Source organism: Nicotiana tomentosiformis, chromosome 5 (assembly GCF_000390325.3).
Source record: "Nicotiana tomentosiformis chromosome 5, ASM39032v3, whole genome shotgun sequence".
Taxonomy (NCBI): domain Eukaryota; kingdom Viridiplantae; phylum Streptophyta; class Magnoliopsida; order Solanales; family Solanaceae; genus Nicotiana; species Nicotiana tomentosiformis.
The window spans coordinates 107,746,229-107,764,556 of NC_090816.1; the positions used below are offsets into that span (position 1 = coordinate 107,746,229).

An 18,328-nucleotide genomic window follows, 5' to 3' on the forward strand; every position below is an offset into this window, starting at 1 on the left:
TAAATTTCACAAATAGTCATATAGCTATGATTTTTTTCACCAAAGTCATATAATTGTAATTTCTCACATAAAAATCATAAAACTTTCACTAACTAACACACAAATCATAGTGACCGAAAAACATAATTTTTCGGTAGTATTTTCTTATTCCACATTTTTTTATTTTTAGTCTAGTAAATAATAATCCAATTAAAATAGGAGAAATACATATTTTTAATCGCTTCCAAAAATAATATCCGATATATATATATATATATATATATATATATATATATATATATATATATATATATATATATATATATATATATATATATATATATATATATATATATATATATATATATATATATATATATATATATGTGTGTGTGTGTGTGTGTGTGTGTGTGTGTGTGTGTGTGTGTGTGTGTATTATATGCATATAATATACATATTCTATTTTTTTTGCTAGCGAATGCAATTAGTTTCGGTACTAGTTATTTTTATATTTTTTCCTTAAAATAGGAATGACCCAATCCAACTTAGCCAATAACTATATACATAAATTAAAATACTAAAAGTGAATCCTTCCCTCCAAAAAAAATTAATTTGAATGCATGAGATTCTGACAAAAGAAAGAAAGAAATAAAAGTATAATTAGTGAGCACTTGAAACAAAAATACTATCAATTTGAATGAGATTTTTGAAAGAAAATAAAAGATAGACGTATCGTGTTTTGAAGGATTCACTTTTATTATCATTTTAGTTTATATATATGGGTTTTGGGTCGGGTGATCGGGTCGGGTTGGGTCATTCCTATTTTAATTGGATTATTACTTATTAGACTAAAAATAAAAAACAAAAAATTGTGGGATAAGAAAATACTACTGAAAAATTGTATTTTCCGGTCACTTTGATTTTGTGTGACTTAGTAAAAGTTTTATGATTTTTGTGTGGGAAAACAAAGTTATATGACTTTCGTGAAAAAAAATCAAATTACATGACCATTTGTGAAATTTACCCGATAATATTCAAAAATTGTTACACATGTACTACAGACTGTTTCTCTAGTTACTATATTAATATACTCCATCAGTCACTCTAATGTAACTTAAAATATTATTGTAGATTATTTAAGAACTATATTTTAGTATGTTAGTAACATAGTAGACTAAATCCGGGCAGCTTGTTGTAAATCTGTGATATTACTGTAATTTAATCTTTTAGCAGTAGTAGATTATATTCTCTATACCTTACGTTAGCATATTATACTTGCTCTAAATAGGTTGTTGTAGATCAACTTAATATGAGAATGTCGAAAATTATATAGGTCAATACATCGAAGTTGACCGACTTTCTTAATCATTTAGCTTTAGCTACGGAAAACAGACTCACAGTATAGCAATTATCGATCATATGAAACAAACACCGGATGAGAAACCAAAAAGAACTACCGATCATATGTATATGCTCAAATATTTTACTTGATTTTTGGGATCTATCTTCTGTTGATTTCAACTATCGATCATATTCGTAAAACTTTGTTATATACATTTCTTGATTGTTTATACTATTGTGATACAAGTACATTTGTATTGAAAGAGCTTCATGGTACTAAAGGAAGAAAGGTGCAAGCAGTCTCCCTTAATTTGCTTATGCATCCAAAATTAAGATGTACATATCTAGGCATAAAAAAAAGATCTCCACCTAGAATAGCAATAGGTTCTTTTCTTGAGAAAAAAACAGGACAATGTACCTTTGAGCAAAGCTCAATTTAATTACATATCTGCAGATTCAGAATGGAATATCTAATACTCTAGCAATCCAGTTCTGAAAAGAACTAGAGTCCTTAATTTTCCTCTGAATTATCCAATGAAAAAAGAAAATAAGATCTTGGTCCATATGTCAACTAAGCCAGAACCTAATGAAGGGAAGTCTTCGAAATTCTCCCATAGTTGATCGTTATAAAACTGAGGGTCTATCTCAAATTACAGTGGATTCTGGCAATATGAATGTACGTTATAAAACTAATTAGTCTATGCAAACTTTATCGCAAATGGTCAATAGAACAGTTAAACTAAAGATAAAGAAAAAACAATACACCACCATTTGCGCGCTATATGATAAATTCAAGAATTGCTTAGTACTGATACACTATCAAATACTAATAAAGACACTTGCTTTGGTGAGGAAGAATGCAGAAGGAAGCTATCTCTGAATATCAGCATTATTGTCTTCATATACTAGTTCTCTCCATGTTGTTGAACATTCAGCTCTGCCCCTGCATATAAAAAAGGAAGAACAGACATGTCAATTACCAATCACAAAGTTCCAAGGAATATCGATTAAATGACTTAACTAAAATATACGTATTGACAAGGTACCAACCGAGGTCTTCCCCAATCCCAGGGCCACATACTTTGTATTTACCTTCTAATTATGGCCTGCAATTCTCTTCTCCTTTGCTCAATTCTTCTTCTCCATGGTAACATAACCACTACCCTTCTTACTCTTTTTGTCAGTTTTCTTCTCATTCTTATTCCTTTCACCCTCCTGTTCACCACCTTCTTTCCCAACTGTTTCGTCACTGCTCTTCTTCTTATTCTAATTGTCTTCTTCCTCTTCAAGTTTTCTACCCATTTTCCCCACCATTTCTTCACACCACCCATCTTCTTTGACCACTTTGTCACTTTTCTGGTTCTCATTCCCAAAGCTGCAGAGCTTGTTGGTTCTCTCATAAAACAACTGAATTTATAGATGTAGCAGTTATAAAGCAAGTCGGTTCTTTGGTAACATATTGTATTAGCTGACTCTATACTTGCAAGCATTCCTCTTATTTTGGAAATTTACCGTATCTGTGTAACTTAACCTGTTATAGAAAATTATTCAGACTATATTTCATGTTAGCATATTACACTTACTTTAAACTGGTTCTTATAAGTCAGGTCAATATGGTAGTCTAGGCAAATATATACGTAAATACACAAATGTTAAACGACTTTCTTAATCAAGTAGATTTAGCGATCAGGAAAGCAAAACAGAAAAGGAAAATAATTCAATTATATGAGGAGAAATTTGAGAAGTTTCAAACTTACCCCTTAAACTTTAATATAGAGAGAATACTACTTTACAATTTTAAGAGATTGTTTTACTCCTTTGGGTTTAATTTTTATGCGCTGATATTGTAATCAATTTTGTATGATAAATTTTTTTTGGTTTCCCACCCAGTGTTTGGTACTCGCTTTAGGATCAGGCAAATCGGGATTCGCACTAGAAAGTCCTATTTTGGTGGGATAAAGGGCTCCATGAGTGTTCAAACTTGAAAGAAGTATAAACAATTCCTGGCAAAGGGTGTTCAATATATGTTATATACCTCTAAAACTTGATATTTTACCTATATACGCAGTTTAATTTTTGCGTATAAATTTTTCAACAAAGGGTGGTCAATTAATCGCCCTAACCAAAGTGTGGCTTCACCGCTACTCCCTACCAAAGGCAACTACACACACCCATGGCTCGAACTCGAGACCTCTGATTAAGGATAGAAGAATAGTTACAACTCCACCACAATATTTGATGCTTTTTATGATAGATCACTTAAACTTAAAGTTAGAAAAAATAAAATTTTAATACTTGAGTTATTGCATTATTCCAATTTTTGGTACCTGTTAAATAATTTTAACGTTCAATTAACTCAAAAGTGATTTCAATTCCTGAAGTTTAACCAAAGTTAAATGCTCTTGATTTGAAGTTTTACTGTATCTCAATATTTTAACTTATTATAATAAATTATTTACTCCATATTTCATGTTAATATATTACACTCACTCTGAATAGGTTGTTGTAAATTAGTTTAATATGATAGTGTAGAAAAATATACACATCAATACACATAAGCTAAAAGTCTTTCTTAATCAATTATATTTAGCTATCGAGAAAGGAAAATTAAAAATGCAAATAAGTTAATTCTACGAGGACAAAATTAAAATAATTGGCTGAAAAGAACCATTGACAGTAGTACGATATAGAAAGGAATTTCTCATAACTGTTTCATACTACATATCGATATTGAGCCCGTACTTCTTTACCCTACTTATGGATGAGCTAACTAACAATCTTTTTCAGACAAATTTGTTAACCGGCAAAAATTGCAAGGGTATCAACTAAAAGCTTGAACTATGGAGAAGCGCTTTAGAGAGAAAAGGTTTTAGAATAAGTAGAAGTCCAACTGAATGTACATTTTAGCCAAAAAATAAAAAGTGATGCTGAGATGAGACTAGAGGGGATTGTGGTGCCTAAATGTAAACAATTCAGAGATCTAGGCTCGATGTTCTAAGAGAACGGTATGATTGATGAAGATAGTACCCATAAAATCAAAATAGGATGGTTGAAATGGAAAATGCGGCAGGAGTATTATTTAATAGGAGGATTTACCTACCAGTGAAAGGCTAGTTCCATAGAACAATAGTAACGGCAATATTATACGGGAGTGAATGTTGCGGGTCCAACATATACACAAGATGGGTAGAGCATAAATGCTGATTTTAGGATGGATATGCAGTCATACAAGTTACACAACATTAAAAATGATCACATTCGTCAAAACATGTAAGTAGCACCCATGGAGTATAAAATAAGAGAAGACTGTTTTTGATGATTTAGAGGGGTCATTCAACAACCTCTAGATGCATTGGATTGTAGGTGTGACATATGGTGACCGGAGGTGTTTTAATGGACGAGATGGACCTAAAATCACATAAAATAAAATTGCCTAGAAAGACACTGCAGCTGATACTTATACCTATTTAAATTCTACTTTATTTCTCCCCACAAAAAAAAAAAAAAAAAAAAAAATGCAGCTGATGAGTATACCTACCTTCAGTCGGACCTCCAACCATCAATCACCCACCATGATGTTTGAAGTCTGCCTTCAGGATTGATATCTTTGTTGCCTATACTTGATCTTCTGACCCGCCATAGTGTGAATCCCTGGATCTCTTTACAATCAAATATCATTTCCTCATTCCCGATCAAATTCTCAGATTGAGATTTGTCATGTTGAAAATCCAAAGAGATTAAACTGCCAACACCATTGAAAATGTTCGAGGGCTCAAAAACAATCTGTAATTCTGCATCTCCGCAACCCAGCCTCAATGTTGCAAAGTATTAGCCTATTGCCTCAAACAAGTCTTTAATAAGATTGGAAATGTACAAGTCTTCAATATGATTTTGCCAAAGAATAATCAACTCCCATTTCTCGGCCAAGTTGTTCTGACCATTTTTTTTTCCAAACTGCAGCATTTAAGACCTTCACCATCTACAAAGTCAGAGAATATAATTCCTCTAGGGTCTTTGAACTAAGGCCCCACAATGGTACACTTTAACGGTGAAATAGTCAAACTCTGTCTCAGTCAAAGATCTGAACCACAAAGACCATTATATATGTCAAAAACAATAGAGTAACTGAACACAAAAACTAAAGAGCAATATAGCACGATAAATGAATGCGAAGACCGACAACGAGATAACAAAAAGGGGTTTTGCTTGATAAATGGAACGAATAAGGAAACATCTCAATTTCTTACCAATAAAGGAGTCATTCCTCACCCAGTTTCATGCCATGTTTCCAATAGCCTATTTACATCACGGTTATCGTCTACAATTTTCCTCTAAACTACAAGAAATCTGAACCTTTAAGAAAGAAAAAACAAGAATCTTTTTGGTGCAAGAGCACCACTTTGTATCCCTCCAAAATGAGCAGATCTACCATGTCAGTCTTATCTGACAGAAGTCCGTTAAACTTGTTGAAAGTTTTGCTGGGACCACACTGTTTGCTTCGGAGAGTTTCAAGACCAACAATGATCAGCTAGTAAGGTGAAGAAGACAGCAGTTTTGGATGCAGTATAGCGAAAATCTAAGTTGCTCGGACACGGGTGCGGGTGTCCGACACGGGTGCGGATCTAGAGGTCGGATCTTTCAAGATGTAAATTTTAAGATTCGGGGATACGGATCCTAGTACGGATACGGGTGCGGGGATCCGGCTAAAAATATTTTTAAATAATATAAATCTCTCTAATTTATGAGAAATTTTGTGGAATACTTACGTATAGCTTGTAAAGTGTGGATTTCCTTTTTATTCTCAAGTTGTAGATAGTAAAAGATTGATTTCCTAGATAAGCTATGCTATTTTCTTCAAATTTACCCTAGTTTTAGTTTTGATTTCGGTAATCAAATTGTATCTCGTCTCGAATTTTTCTGTCCGTCGTGGTCAAAGTACCCAAAATTGTTTCCCTAGATCCGGTACGGATCCCATACCCACACCCATACTAGTGTCGTGTCGACACGGGTGCGGCACCTAAACTGCCATGTCGGAGCAACTTAGGCGAAAATGACATTTTCAATGAGACAACAACTAGAAAAAAGTCAACTTTTGAGATCCTCCACCACCACCAACATACCAAGAACCTATGAAAAGTCCATCTAGATAAGCAAGAGCAACATCGAGAGAAGGAACACAACAGTATATAAATTGTAACATTTACAATGGAAAGATACAAAAGACAAGGATGGAGCAAGGACAGAAAGCACACACATATTCACAAGGGAAGAATAGGAGAGCATCATATAGAGAAACAAACATAAACATAGACTGAGCATATGTAGACAGTTGACATGGTTCAATGAATGTGGAAAAAGATATATTACAATATGGTCTTTGAACATCTCAAGGCTTCTGTGAGAATCAGGATCGAACGCTAGTATTGAAACAAGCAAAAGTACAAATGTTGATATCTTGACCTTTTGCTAACAGGCAAGGCATGCAACCGCGCCATAATCCTATAGGCAAAGTACTTATAAGTGTGAATCGAGCTTCTTCAAACCTGGTCGACACTATTGATTCACCATCTATTTCACTATGATTGCAAAGACTAATATATACAAAATGTTTCTTACATCACTTTCCATAATTTGAATCACTTCGGTCGATGCATGAGAAAATCCATCAGCTATTAAATGCTACATTATTTAGAGATGAATTTACCTCACTATGAGACAAATGTCGGAAAATCCATCTAGAAATGTGACCTGCTCCACCACTGCATGTAGCCACAAACTAGAGCAACAGCAAAGTGGAATCATGTATTCTGCATCTGCAATGACAACATAAGCTAATGATCTTGATTGTATGCAACACTTTGACATGGTTGTTTAAATTGTTTACTAGAAGAAATGGGACTTTGGTCGTATTTAAAAAGTCAGTAAATATAGACTTCTCATGGAAAATAGCTTCCGTCTTATTTCATCTTTTGAGGGCCTTGCTAATCCAGCTTGAGACTTGTTAGTAAAGAACCAATTATAAGCTTTGCAAGGGAGAAGATGCCACTACAAGTGATAATAGTGCAGACATATCTGGTGTTATTAATGGCAAAAGAGAAAGGAAAAATAACCAACTAAAAGCATTTCAAAATCTGTGAGGAAGCCAAAAGAATGTTTCCTAAATGAGGCAAAGTTGCAGGTTTGGCTCCAAATGAGGTGATTTATATAAAATGATAAAAATTATGAAACAGCATAAACTGTAGATGCATTCAGTTTGCATACGTTCCTGACTCGGTGTACTGAGAGATGAGGGAGAGGGAGAGAAGTTCATCCAATAGATTAGCTTTGTAGAATCCTACAGAACCAATGCTCCATCAATACCATTTGAGTCTGTCAATGATGAACAAACAAAAATATCTGTTTTTTTAATTTATTTTAGAATTTATCAAATACTTTATATATGTAGCGCGGACGACATACATGTCTGTTACAGTTTCAGAAAATTAACAAAATACTGCTCAAAATACAGTCTTTTGTTCAAATGCTATAACTGGATAGCCACTTTACCTGACCAGTGTGTTTTAGTAAAAACCATCAAGCCATCAGGGTCTATCTTCGATACATTACTTTGACCATGAGAAGGTCTTTTGACCATTAGAGGTCAGACCTCATGAATCATTGAACAGTATAGCTAAAAGCCCATTCTATGGAGCAACTTACAAGATGGCAAAGCTGTACAAGAATACCATCAGTGAAGGCATACTTCAGAGTAATGTTTACCTTTATGTATGAGTTGCTCAAACTCAGATTCCTTATTTATTTTTGTAGCATCCAGCATTGTAGATTTTTTCTTTTACTTTTCTTCAGCAGCTCTGATGTGGAATTCTAGATAAAATTTGGTTTGAGCCCTACCAGTAGTCACGACAAGAGCAGAAACCTCCTTTAAAGTGGTGAAAACGAGTGGCATCCCTAACAATAATTTCTCGCCCTACAAGCTTGGAGATAAATTTGATTGCTGAGTGACAGTCATTACAAACTCGAAGGTTCTTCATGATCCTTAAAGTAGTGTTCTCCGGGGTATTTATTAACCCAAATGCAATTGCAAGCTTCTCACTGTGATGTCTAAGAATCTGCTCTTTCGCCTCATAATCAAGATCATGCAGCACTGACTTGGTGTCTGGAATGAATCCCATCTTTTTTATATCTTCCCAGATTTTTTCCATTGTCTTGTAAATAGCATCTCGCTGCGGATGAAGCCCATCATCTACCCCAAAGACATGGACTATGTTTTTTAATTGAATCCAGCTAAATCCTTGTTCTTTCTTGACCTGTCTATCCTTCATTGATTTTCTGATCTTGGCAGCTTCCTCCCATATTCCACAAGCAGAATACACATTAGCAAGTGCTGAGTAGGCCCCACTATTTTCAGGATCAATTGAAAGCAATCTGTCGGCTGCAACTTTTGCTAGCTCCACTTTTTTGTGAACCCTACAAGATGCTAAAAGTGAACCCCATGCAATCACATCTGGTTCAATTGGCATCTTCTCTATGAAGTCTTGTGCTTCTTCTAGCAACCCAGCACGACCAAAGAGATCAATCATGCAAGCACAGTGGCTGGAGGTGGGTTCGATACTGTGCATCTGTTTCATCATCTTGTAATAATTACGACCTTGAGCGACCAATCCTACGTGTGTACAAGCAGTAAGAACACCAACATACGTGATATGATCAGGCTTCATTTCAAGTGCAAGCATATCCTCAAACAATTGTATGGCTTCAGCTCCAAGTCCATGCTGAGCTAAAGCCAAGATCATGGAAGTCCAAGAGACCGTGTCTCTGTTCAGGCGTATCAAATCAAATACTCTCCTTGCACAGCTGATATTTCCAGCCTTGGCATACATAGTTATCAGGGCATTGCTAACAGAAACTGATAATGCTTCCCCTGACTTAATGGCTGCTGAATGGATTTGCTTACCATGATTTAAGGATGCCACACTTGAACAGACACTCAACATTGCTGCTAGAGTATAATTATTGGGGTCTGGCCCGTCTTTAACCATTGACCTGAAGAGTTCCATTGCATCATCATAGAGGCCATTTTGAACGTAACCAACAATCATGGCTGTCCAGACAACCACATCACGGTCCTTCAATGAGTCAAAGATCTTCCTTGCTGGACTTATATTACCAAGCTTTATGTACCCATCTAGTAGTGCAGTAAATGCAATGACGTTTAGACTAGACTCTCTATTTTTCTCCAAAATTTTTCGAGCAATGTCTACCCCACCGCATCGGGAATACATACAAATCAAAGAATTCCCAACAGCTCCTGACGTGTCAAATTCAGTTCTGATAAGATAAGCATGGATTTGTTTTCCTAGATTTAACTCCCCAAGATTAGCACAAGCTGATAAAGCACTAGCTAAAGTATATCTATCAGGTCCCAGTGAAGATTCTTTAAGCATTCTAGAAAACATATTAAGAGCTAGAACGTCAAAGCCGTGCTGATTATAGCCTGTAACCATTGAATTCCACGAAACTATGTCATGCTCATCCATTTGCTCAAATTGTGCCAGTGCTAAATCCACCCGACCAGCCTGCATATGCAACGAGATCAACGCGTTCCAGCTTGAGGTGTTCTTCACAACTATCCTGTCAAAAACATTTCGAGCTGCATTTGCATCACCTGACTTGGCATACATATTCAACAGAGAATTTGCCACGGAAACATGACTACTCAACCCAAATTTAACAACAAAGGAGTGAACTTTTTGGCCCTCGTATAATGCTCTAATTGCAGAACAAGAAGCAAGAACACTTGTAAACGTGTACTGGGACGGCAAAACATCAGAAGAAACCATCTCAAGAAACATCTGAATTGCAACCTGAAAACGACCAACCAAATTGTACCCAACAATCATAGTGGTCCACGAAACAGAATCGCGATATGGCATTTCCTTAAATATCGAATATGCTTCGTTAACCGAACCTTGTTTCGAATACCCAGATAAAAGTGTATTCCAAGAAGAAGTATCTCTCACAGGCATTTCATCAAACACTTTACGAGCATATGATAAAAACCCAGTTTTTGCATAACCATTGATGAGATTATTCATAAGGAAAACGCCTAAATGGAGGCCGGATTTGATTATACTGCCATGGATTAACTTTATGGCAAATGGTTTTTTTGTTTTCAGGCTGTCTTGGAGAAGTGATACGTAGAAATGTGACTGAGAACCAAAGGATTGTGAGGTTTGATGATTCATTTGAAGAATAATAAGGAACGATTATGCAATTTAAATTTTGTTTTCCGCTAGTTTCATCACTTTTTAGTTTTTCTTAATTTAATTTTGAAGTTCTAAATGTATATGAACTGGCGGGACGAGACAAGTGGCCTTATAATCTGTTTGGCTGCTAGGATTATCCCCAAACCTTTTATTTGTTACGAAATTTCTTTTAATCAGGAAAAAATAATATTTTGTGATGAAATATAGCTCAAAGTAACAATATAGAACAAGCTAAGAGATATAGAGAGAAAGAGAGGAGAGATTCTTATTTTTTCTTCAATTGTGTGATCTTTCAATCTATTACAAGACCTTTATATAGGCATGAAAAATAAAGAAATATGTCATTGAATATGTCATTAAGCATTTGAAATCATTAAGGAAGATCATGGAGTTACAATCATAACTCTATAAGTATTATAGTAGTGAAAGTTATGGAGATAATGGAGAATAGTAGTGAGCGTTACTCCTTTGGTGGTTATGGACATCCACCATAATTCAAGATTTTATAACACTCCCCCTTCGATGTCCATAGTTATTGTGCATCGTTAAAACCTTGCTAAGAAAAAACCCCATAGAAAAAAAATCATAGTGAAGGAAAAAGAGTACACATATCATATAATACGCATGGCTTGTTGCCTCATTAAAAACCTTGCCAGGAAAACCCAGTGGGATAAAACCGTAGCTAAGGGAAAAAGAGTACAACGTGTATTTGCCTCCCCCTGATGAAAACATCAATTTATTTCACCTACATGATGTGTTCCAATCATGTATACCAACTTCTCAAATGTTGAGGTTGATCATGCTTCGTTGAATAGAATCACCAAATTATCAAGCGAACAAATTCATTGAACATCTATTTCACCGTTCGGTGAAGATTATATCTAATAAAGAACTTTGATGAAATATATGATTTATTTTGTCTCCTTCAATATATACTTCTTTCAATTGAGATAAGCAAACATCATCGTTTTCACTATTATTGGAGTCTTCTCTTCAAAGTAAAGTCACACATCGGTTGTGTGTTGAGTGACTTGATATATCAGTTGCTAGTATATTGACATTGTTAAATAAGTATCAACAATTGATTGCCTTGTGAAATAATAATATGGCAGTACCCTCATATACAAATAGATTGTTTGAAGAACGAACTTCAGAAAATGCCTGCATTTGCATAACCAACAAAACTTTGGCAATATTTGTTAGAATAAACAGATCTATATCAAGGATTCCTTTTGCTATAATCCAAATAGTATTACAATATCTTCATATAGGAATAAAACTATATATTGCTTGCATATTGTTGTGCTCATAGTTCTAGCAAGATACATTAGTGCACCAATTGCACTAGACACAAAAAAATATCATGCACGCCATGATCGTTCTAATTCACATAAGAATTTGCTGAAGCTTTATTTAATAATTTTTTTGGGAAACTTAATATGCTTCAGAACAATTTAAATCCTTCAATGATTTCCATTATACGCATATCAATTTTGTCATATGCCAGATTAAAACCTGAAATGACTACATCCACCACAGGAGAACATGTCTATATATAACCAATGCCAGGATATTTACAAATCTTCTTGTGACACAAGTCGTCTTTATGTCTATCGACTTGATTTTTTTTCGCACAAAAACACAATATATACCTCCACTGGCTTTATACTTTCAAGTGTTGGGACTATTCGTCCAACTTCATATTTTTCAGGTGAAGTCAATTTTCATTGCGTATTTTTCATTTGGCCAATCATTTATCTGTCTAAATTTCATGACAGATTTGAGCTCAAGATCCTCGTCAATATTAATAATATTGAGCACTATATTATATTAAAATTATCGTCGACGATCATTTTGCATCGGTTCCATCATCACTCATTAAAGACATAACTTACCGAGATCTAAATAGTTTCAGGTACCTGAGCCTCTCCCATGAGGTCTTATAAAGTGTTATGTCGTGGTGCTCTTATAGAGCACTTGTCACACCCTAAAACTACGTGACCGGTACCCGGTACTCTACCATACTCGAGTGAACCATCTCATAGATTAATACACATCCATATGCCTAATAGGAGGATGTGAAAGCCTCTTCAATTACAATCATTTTAAAATATACGACAAAACATGAATAATGTCTTTAGGTAAATATTTTTCCCTTGAAGTCAAAGATTCATAAAGATAAAAGAGAGTTTGATTCATGCACGCCATGTAAGTAACCATAGGATTACAACCCAAAATGAATACTACTATTGTCTATGGAATCTCTATGACACAAAATGGAATAGTCAACCAAGGTATAACCTAGTGGTTAAAAAGGATAGTAATATAATAAAGTTCTCCACGAATACTAGTGTGGAGTCTCACCAAATAACATCAATGGGAAATGTAGAGCTGCCCTATCCACGCGGCTCAAATTTCATAAGTATAGCAAAAATCCTCATTTCATCATTTGAAGATAAATCCTTGAATTCTAACTCCAACTTATTCGTTACACTTGTTATGGGATCTAGTCGTTCCACTAGAAACTCAAAATAATATCATTCAAACAAGACTCAATACTATTCATCATCCCTACCAATCAACTCTTCAATTTCAAGACTAGCTTCTAGGGATTTTATGAATAGATGTTTAAATACAAATTTAACTTCATAAATATACTCTATTATGTCCATGGAGTATAATACCCAAGTTTGGAGTGAAGGGATTACCTCTTTGTTAAACCCTAGAATTTCCAAGATTTGAGTTCTTGAAGTGTTCTTGAGATTTTCTTCAGAAATCTATAATTTCCATGTAGTTGAAAAGTTAAGAGATGTAATTAATGAACTAAATCTACCGAGAAAGAATTAAATTCTTACCTTAAAGGTGTATTAATGGTAGAGAGATATTTTCTCTCTCTATGTCTTCAGAGACAAAGCCCCAAAATAAAAGACCAATCTCCTCCCGTAATTGCCTTTAAAAGGCTTCAAAATTCGGATGCCGCATGGGACGCGTCGCATGCTTCATCGTGTGCGTACCAGCTCTTTCAACCTGAGCGGACGCCAACTTTGGCACTATGGGACAAGTTCACTGCCTCACACTGGGTTCCAACTTATTTCGTACGCGATGGAGATGCGAAGCATCAAGTGCAGCATCCATCATTGAAATAACATTTTGGTCTTCAACTTTGTTTATTCCATTCCCCAACTTTACATGTTGCTTTTGTCTTTAATAATTAATCCCTTTGTCCCTTTTGTCCCTTTGTTAGCCAACAACCTTTTTACTTTTTTCTAAATCCTTACTTGTCTAAATCCTTTTTTTCCGTTGCCAGCAAGAGGCTAGGATTTTAAAATCCTTGTTTTCTAATTAAATTCCAATTCTTCAAAGTTAGCTACATACCATTGAGTTCCCATAATTTCGGCCCTTCTGACATAAAAACTTGATATGCTCCAAATATATTTGTTGACCTTGTAACCTCAACTAATTCAATGATTAACTATTGAAATTATCCCTAAGTATTCCAATAACCTTGTTCCACTCGAATAACCATATATCTCTTATTTAATAAATTAACTCGAATTAATTAAGAAAATTCACTGGGCATTACACTCTCCCACACTTAGAAATATTCGTCCTCGAATGTAAATTTTTGGTCGTATTAAAGTCCAATAGTGTAATCTCCATGTCTTTCCTAACTCCTCAACTTTTAAGGATTCTAAATTTCACTAACTCTCTAAATTTTCAAGAATTTTGACAGAGTTTTCTTTGTTTATAGGCCTTATCCAAAATTTTCAACCTGCCAGTGAACCACGAGAATACAATATGAAAGTCCCCACACGCCTCTACTCATCACAACTACCTCCATAAATATATCCACAACCTCATATACCTCAAAACACCACTATAGCCACTATCGGTATCACAACAATAATATTTATTACCATAAGACAAGTCTAACAACCATGTACAATAGATGAACCAATCAATCACCTATCTCATGGAAGTCAATTATGATAAACTCTAAACTTAAAATTTCAAAAAACAAAAAAATAGCCATACCTGAAGTCGTGAATAAGTGGGGATATCAGATTTTCATATCTTCCTCGTCCTCTCAAGTAGCCTCCTCAACATCATGATTACGCCATAACACTTTAACTGAAGCTATGTCCTTAGTCCTCAACCTACGGACTTTCCTATCAAGAATCTCAACCGGTTCTTCGTTATAAGTTAAACCGTCATTTATTTCTACTACCTCCGGTGAGATGATGTGAGCAGGGTCGGGCACATACCCCCGTAGCATCGATACATGAAAAACAGGATGAACCAAAGTCATTGATGCAGGTAACTCCAGCTTGTAGGCTACTTCACCAATCCTTTTCAAGATTCGATATGGACCAATGAATCTAGGACTTAGCTTGCCCTTCTTCCCAAATCTCATAACTCCATTCATTGGCGATACCTTCAAGAATACTTGATCACCCTCTTTAAACTCTAACTTACGTCGATGTACATTTGTATAGCATTTTTGTCGACTCTGATAAGTCTTAAGTCGTTGTTGAATCAAAGTCACCTTCTCTAAGGCATCATGTACAAGATCGGGACCAAGTAGTCCTACATCAGTCGGCTCAAACCATCCAATAGGTGATCTACAACGTCATCCGTACAAAGCCTCATAGGGAGCCATTTGGATACTAGCATGATAGCTATTATTGTAGGCAAATTCAATCAAAGGTAAGTGTTCATCCCAACTTCCACCAAAATCAAGGACACAAACCCGCAACATATCCTCAAGCATCTGAATAGTCCTTTCAGCTTGTCCATCAGTCTGTGGATGAAAAGCGGTACTCAAATTGACACTTGTACCCAATCCTTCTTGAAAGGACTGCCAAAAATGAGCAATAAACTGAGGCCCTCTATCGGATATAATGGAAACTAGAATACCATGAAGTCTGACAATTTCTTTCAAGTACAACTTAGAATACTGTGGTGCCATGTATGTCATCTTTACCGGTAAGAAATGCGCCGACTTTGTAAGTCGGTCTACAATCACCCAAATAGAGTCATGCTTCAAGCGAGTGTGAGGCAAACCCACAACAAAGTCCATATTAATCATCTCCCACTTCCAAAGTGGAATCTCAAGATTTTGAGCCAACCCACCAGGTCTTTGATGCTCAGCTTTTATATGTTAGCAATTTAAACATCTAGCCACGAAGTCCGAAATATTTTCCTTCATCTTATTCCACCAATAGATCTCTCGTAAGCCCTTGTACATTGTTGTGGACCCTGGATGTATAGAATATCTCGAACTGTGTGCCTCAGCCATTTCATTACGAAGTCCATCAATATCTGGCACGTACAAGCGTCCATTCATCTTCAACACCCCTTCCCCGTCAAGAGAAAATGCAGGGATATCTTTAGATTGTACACTATTTTGAATATTCACCAGATTTGGATATTCAAATTGCTTAGCTTTGACAAGCTCAATAAAAGAGGAACGTGTCATGGCACAAGCGGCAATGTCTTTAGCTATTGGTAAATATGCCAAAGTACCTCCTAACTTTCGGCTTAGCGCATCGGCTACCACATTCGCCTTTCTCGGATGGTAATAAATGCTTAAATCATAATCCTTCAATAGTTCTAATCATCTCCTTTGCCTCAGGTTTAATTCCCTCTGCTTGAATATATATTGTAAACTTTTATGATCGGTGTATACTTCACAGTGCTCACCGTACAAGTAATGCCGCCAAATTTTCAAATCAAATACAACTGTGGCTAGTTCCAAGTCATGGGTTGGATAGTTCTTCTCATGGATCTTCAATTGTCTAGAAGCATAAGCAATAACCTTACCTTTCTGCATCGAGACACAACCCAACCCAACCCTAGAGGCGTCATAATACACCGCAAATCTATCTGAACGTGTTGGCAAGGTCAACACTGGTGATGTAGTCAATCTAGCTTTCAACTCATTAAAGCTTCTTTCACAAGTATCCGACCACTGAAATTTCGCTGCTTTCTGCGTCAATTTGGTTAACGGAAACACAAGAGTAGAAAATCCTTCAACAAACCGCCAATAGTAGCCTGCTAATCCCAAGAAACTGTGGATCTCTGTCGGTGTAGTTGGTCTAGGCCAACTCTTAGCCGCTTCAATCTTTTGAGGATCAACCTTAATACCTTCACTCACATGACTCAAGAATGCTACGGATTCAAGCCAAAATTCACATTAGAGAATTTGGCATATAACTCATTCTTCAAAAGCGTCCGCAACACTATTCTCAAATGATTGGCATGCTCCTCTTGACTTCGTGAATTGACTAATATGTCATCAATGAAAACAATCAAGAATTTGTCAAGAAATGATTTGAAAACTCGATTCATTAGATCCATAAAGGTTGTGGGTGCATTTGTTAGCCCAAATGACATCACCAAAAATTCATAATGCCCGTAGCGGGTTCGAAAAGTCGTTTTGGGAATATCCTTCTCTCAAATTTTTAATTAATGATACCCCGACCTTAAATCAATATTCGAGAAGTACTTTTCCCCTTGCAACTGGTCAAATAAATCATTTATTTGAGGCAACGGATACCTATTCTTGACGGTTACCTTGTTAAGTTGCATGTAGTCAATATACATCCTCAAAGAACCATCTTTCTTTTTTACAAATAACAGTGGCGCACCCCAAGGTGATACACTAGGTCTAATAAACCCTTTGTCCAATAAATCTTTCAACTGCTCCTTCAATTATCTCAACTCAACTGGAGTCATTCGGTGTGGGGGAATAGATATCGGCTGAGTATCTAGCACCAAATCTATCCCAAAGTCGATGGCCTGATCTGGTGGAATACCTGGAAGCTCGTCAGGAAAAACATCAGGAAACTCTTTAACAACTGGCACATACTAAATGCTTGTTACCTCCACAGTTGTGTCAGTGACTCTGACTAAATGATAAAGACATCATTTCGTAATAATGTTCTTTGCCTTAACGTATGAAATAAACTTACCTCGAGGCTCAGTAATATTGCCATTCCACTCACGAACTGACTTATTAGGAAACTCAAACTTGACCACCTTAGCACGACAATCAAGAATGGTGTAACACTTATATAACCAATCAATCCCCATGATCATATCAAAGTCAACCATTTCTAGCTCAATGAGGTATGTCGTAGTCTCTCGATCTTGAATTATAATCACACAACCCCTATAGACGCGAGAGGCTATAACATAATCTCCCACTGGAGTCGACACAGAAAATGGTTCAAGTAGTTGTTCTAGCTCTATCCCAAAATCTAAAGCAAAGTACGGAGTAACATAGGAAAAAGTAGATATGGGGTCCATAAGTGCATAAGCATCTAGAGTACAAACAATAAGTATACCTGTGAAGACAACATTTGAAGCCTCCGCAGTTGGGCGAGTAGGCATGGCATAGAAACGAAGATGAGTCCCTTGGGAAGTAGTAGTTGTCTACGACACCTTTCCTGCATTTTGCCCACTGTGGGCCCTAGGTTGTAATGACCCGGCTGGTCGTTCCGAGAGTTATAGCCTTGTTTCCTCAATTGCTGCTTCTTTATATATTATTCAGCTGTGTTGTGTTGTATCGGGTTGGTTGGTTCGGGTCCGGAGTAGTTTCGGAGTGGAATGAGACACTCAAGCTCTTATTTAGAAGGTTAAGTTGGAAAAGTCAACCGGATATTGACTTATGAGTAAACGATCTCGGATTGGGATTTTTATGGTTCGGATAATTCCGTTAGGTGATTTTAGAATTAGGA

At 35.9% G+C, this 18,328-nt stretch overlaps 1 protein-coding gene across 6 annotated transcripts; it reads right to left on the reverse strand.

The window, feature by feature from the left end:
- Nucleotides 1-1,684: 1,684 nt before the first annotated feature.
- On the reverse strand, nt 1,685-10,708 carry LOC104102356 (pentatricopeptide repeat-containing protein At2g22070). Of its 6 annotated transcripts, none has more exons than XM_009610052.4 (5): nt 8,080-10,708; nt 7,025-7,133; nt 4,859-5,401; nt 2,413-2,727; nt 1,685-2,263 (listed from the first exon to the last, which is right to left on the reverse strand). In XM_009610052.4, exon 1 carries the CDS (start codon nt 10,563-10,565, stop codon nt 8,208-8,210), a length of 2,358 nt encoding a protein of 785 aa, XP_009608347.1. In that variant the 5' UTR covers nt 10,566-10,708; the 3' UTR covers nt 1,685-2,263; nt 2,413-2,727; nt 4,859-5,401; nt 7,025-7,133; nt 8,080-8,207. The 6 variants fall into 6 exon arrangements, with proteins under 6 accessions (XP_009608347.1, XP_009608343.1, XP_009608346.1 ...); XM_009610048.4 differs by having other exon boundaries at nt 2,413-2,851; XM_009610051.4 differs by having other exon boundaries at nt 2,402-2,851.
- Between the last annotated feature and the right edge of the window lie 7,620 nt (nt 10,709-18,328).

What these genes read in the sequence shown, in the direction of transcription:
- LOC104102356 (XM_009610054.4), bottom strand. Translation starts at nt 10,565, where the DNA reads ATGAATCATCAAACCTCACAATCCTTTGGTTCTCAGTCACATTTCTAC.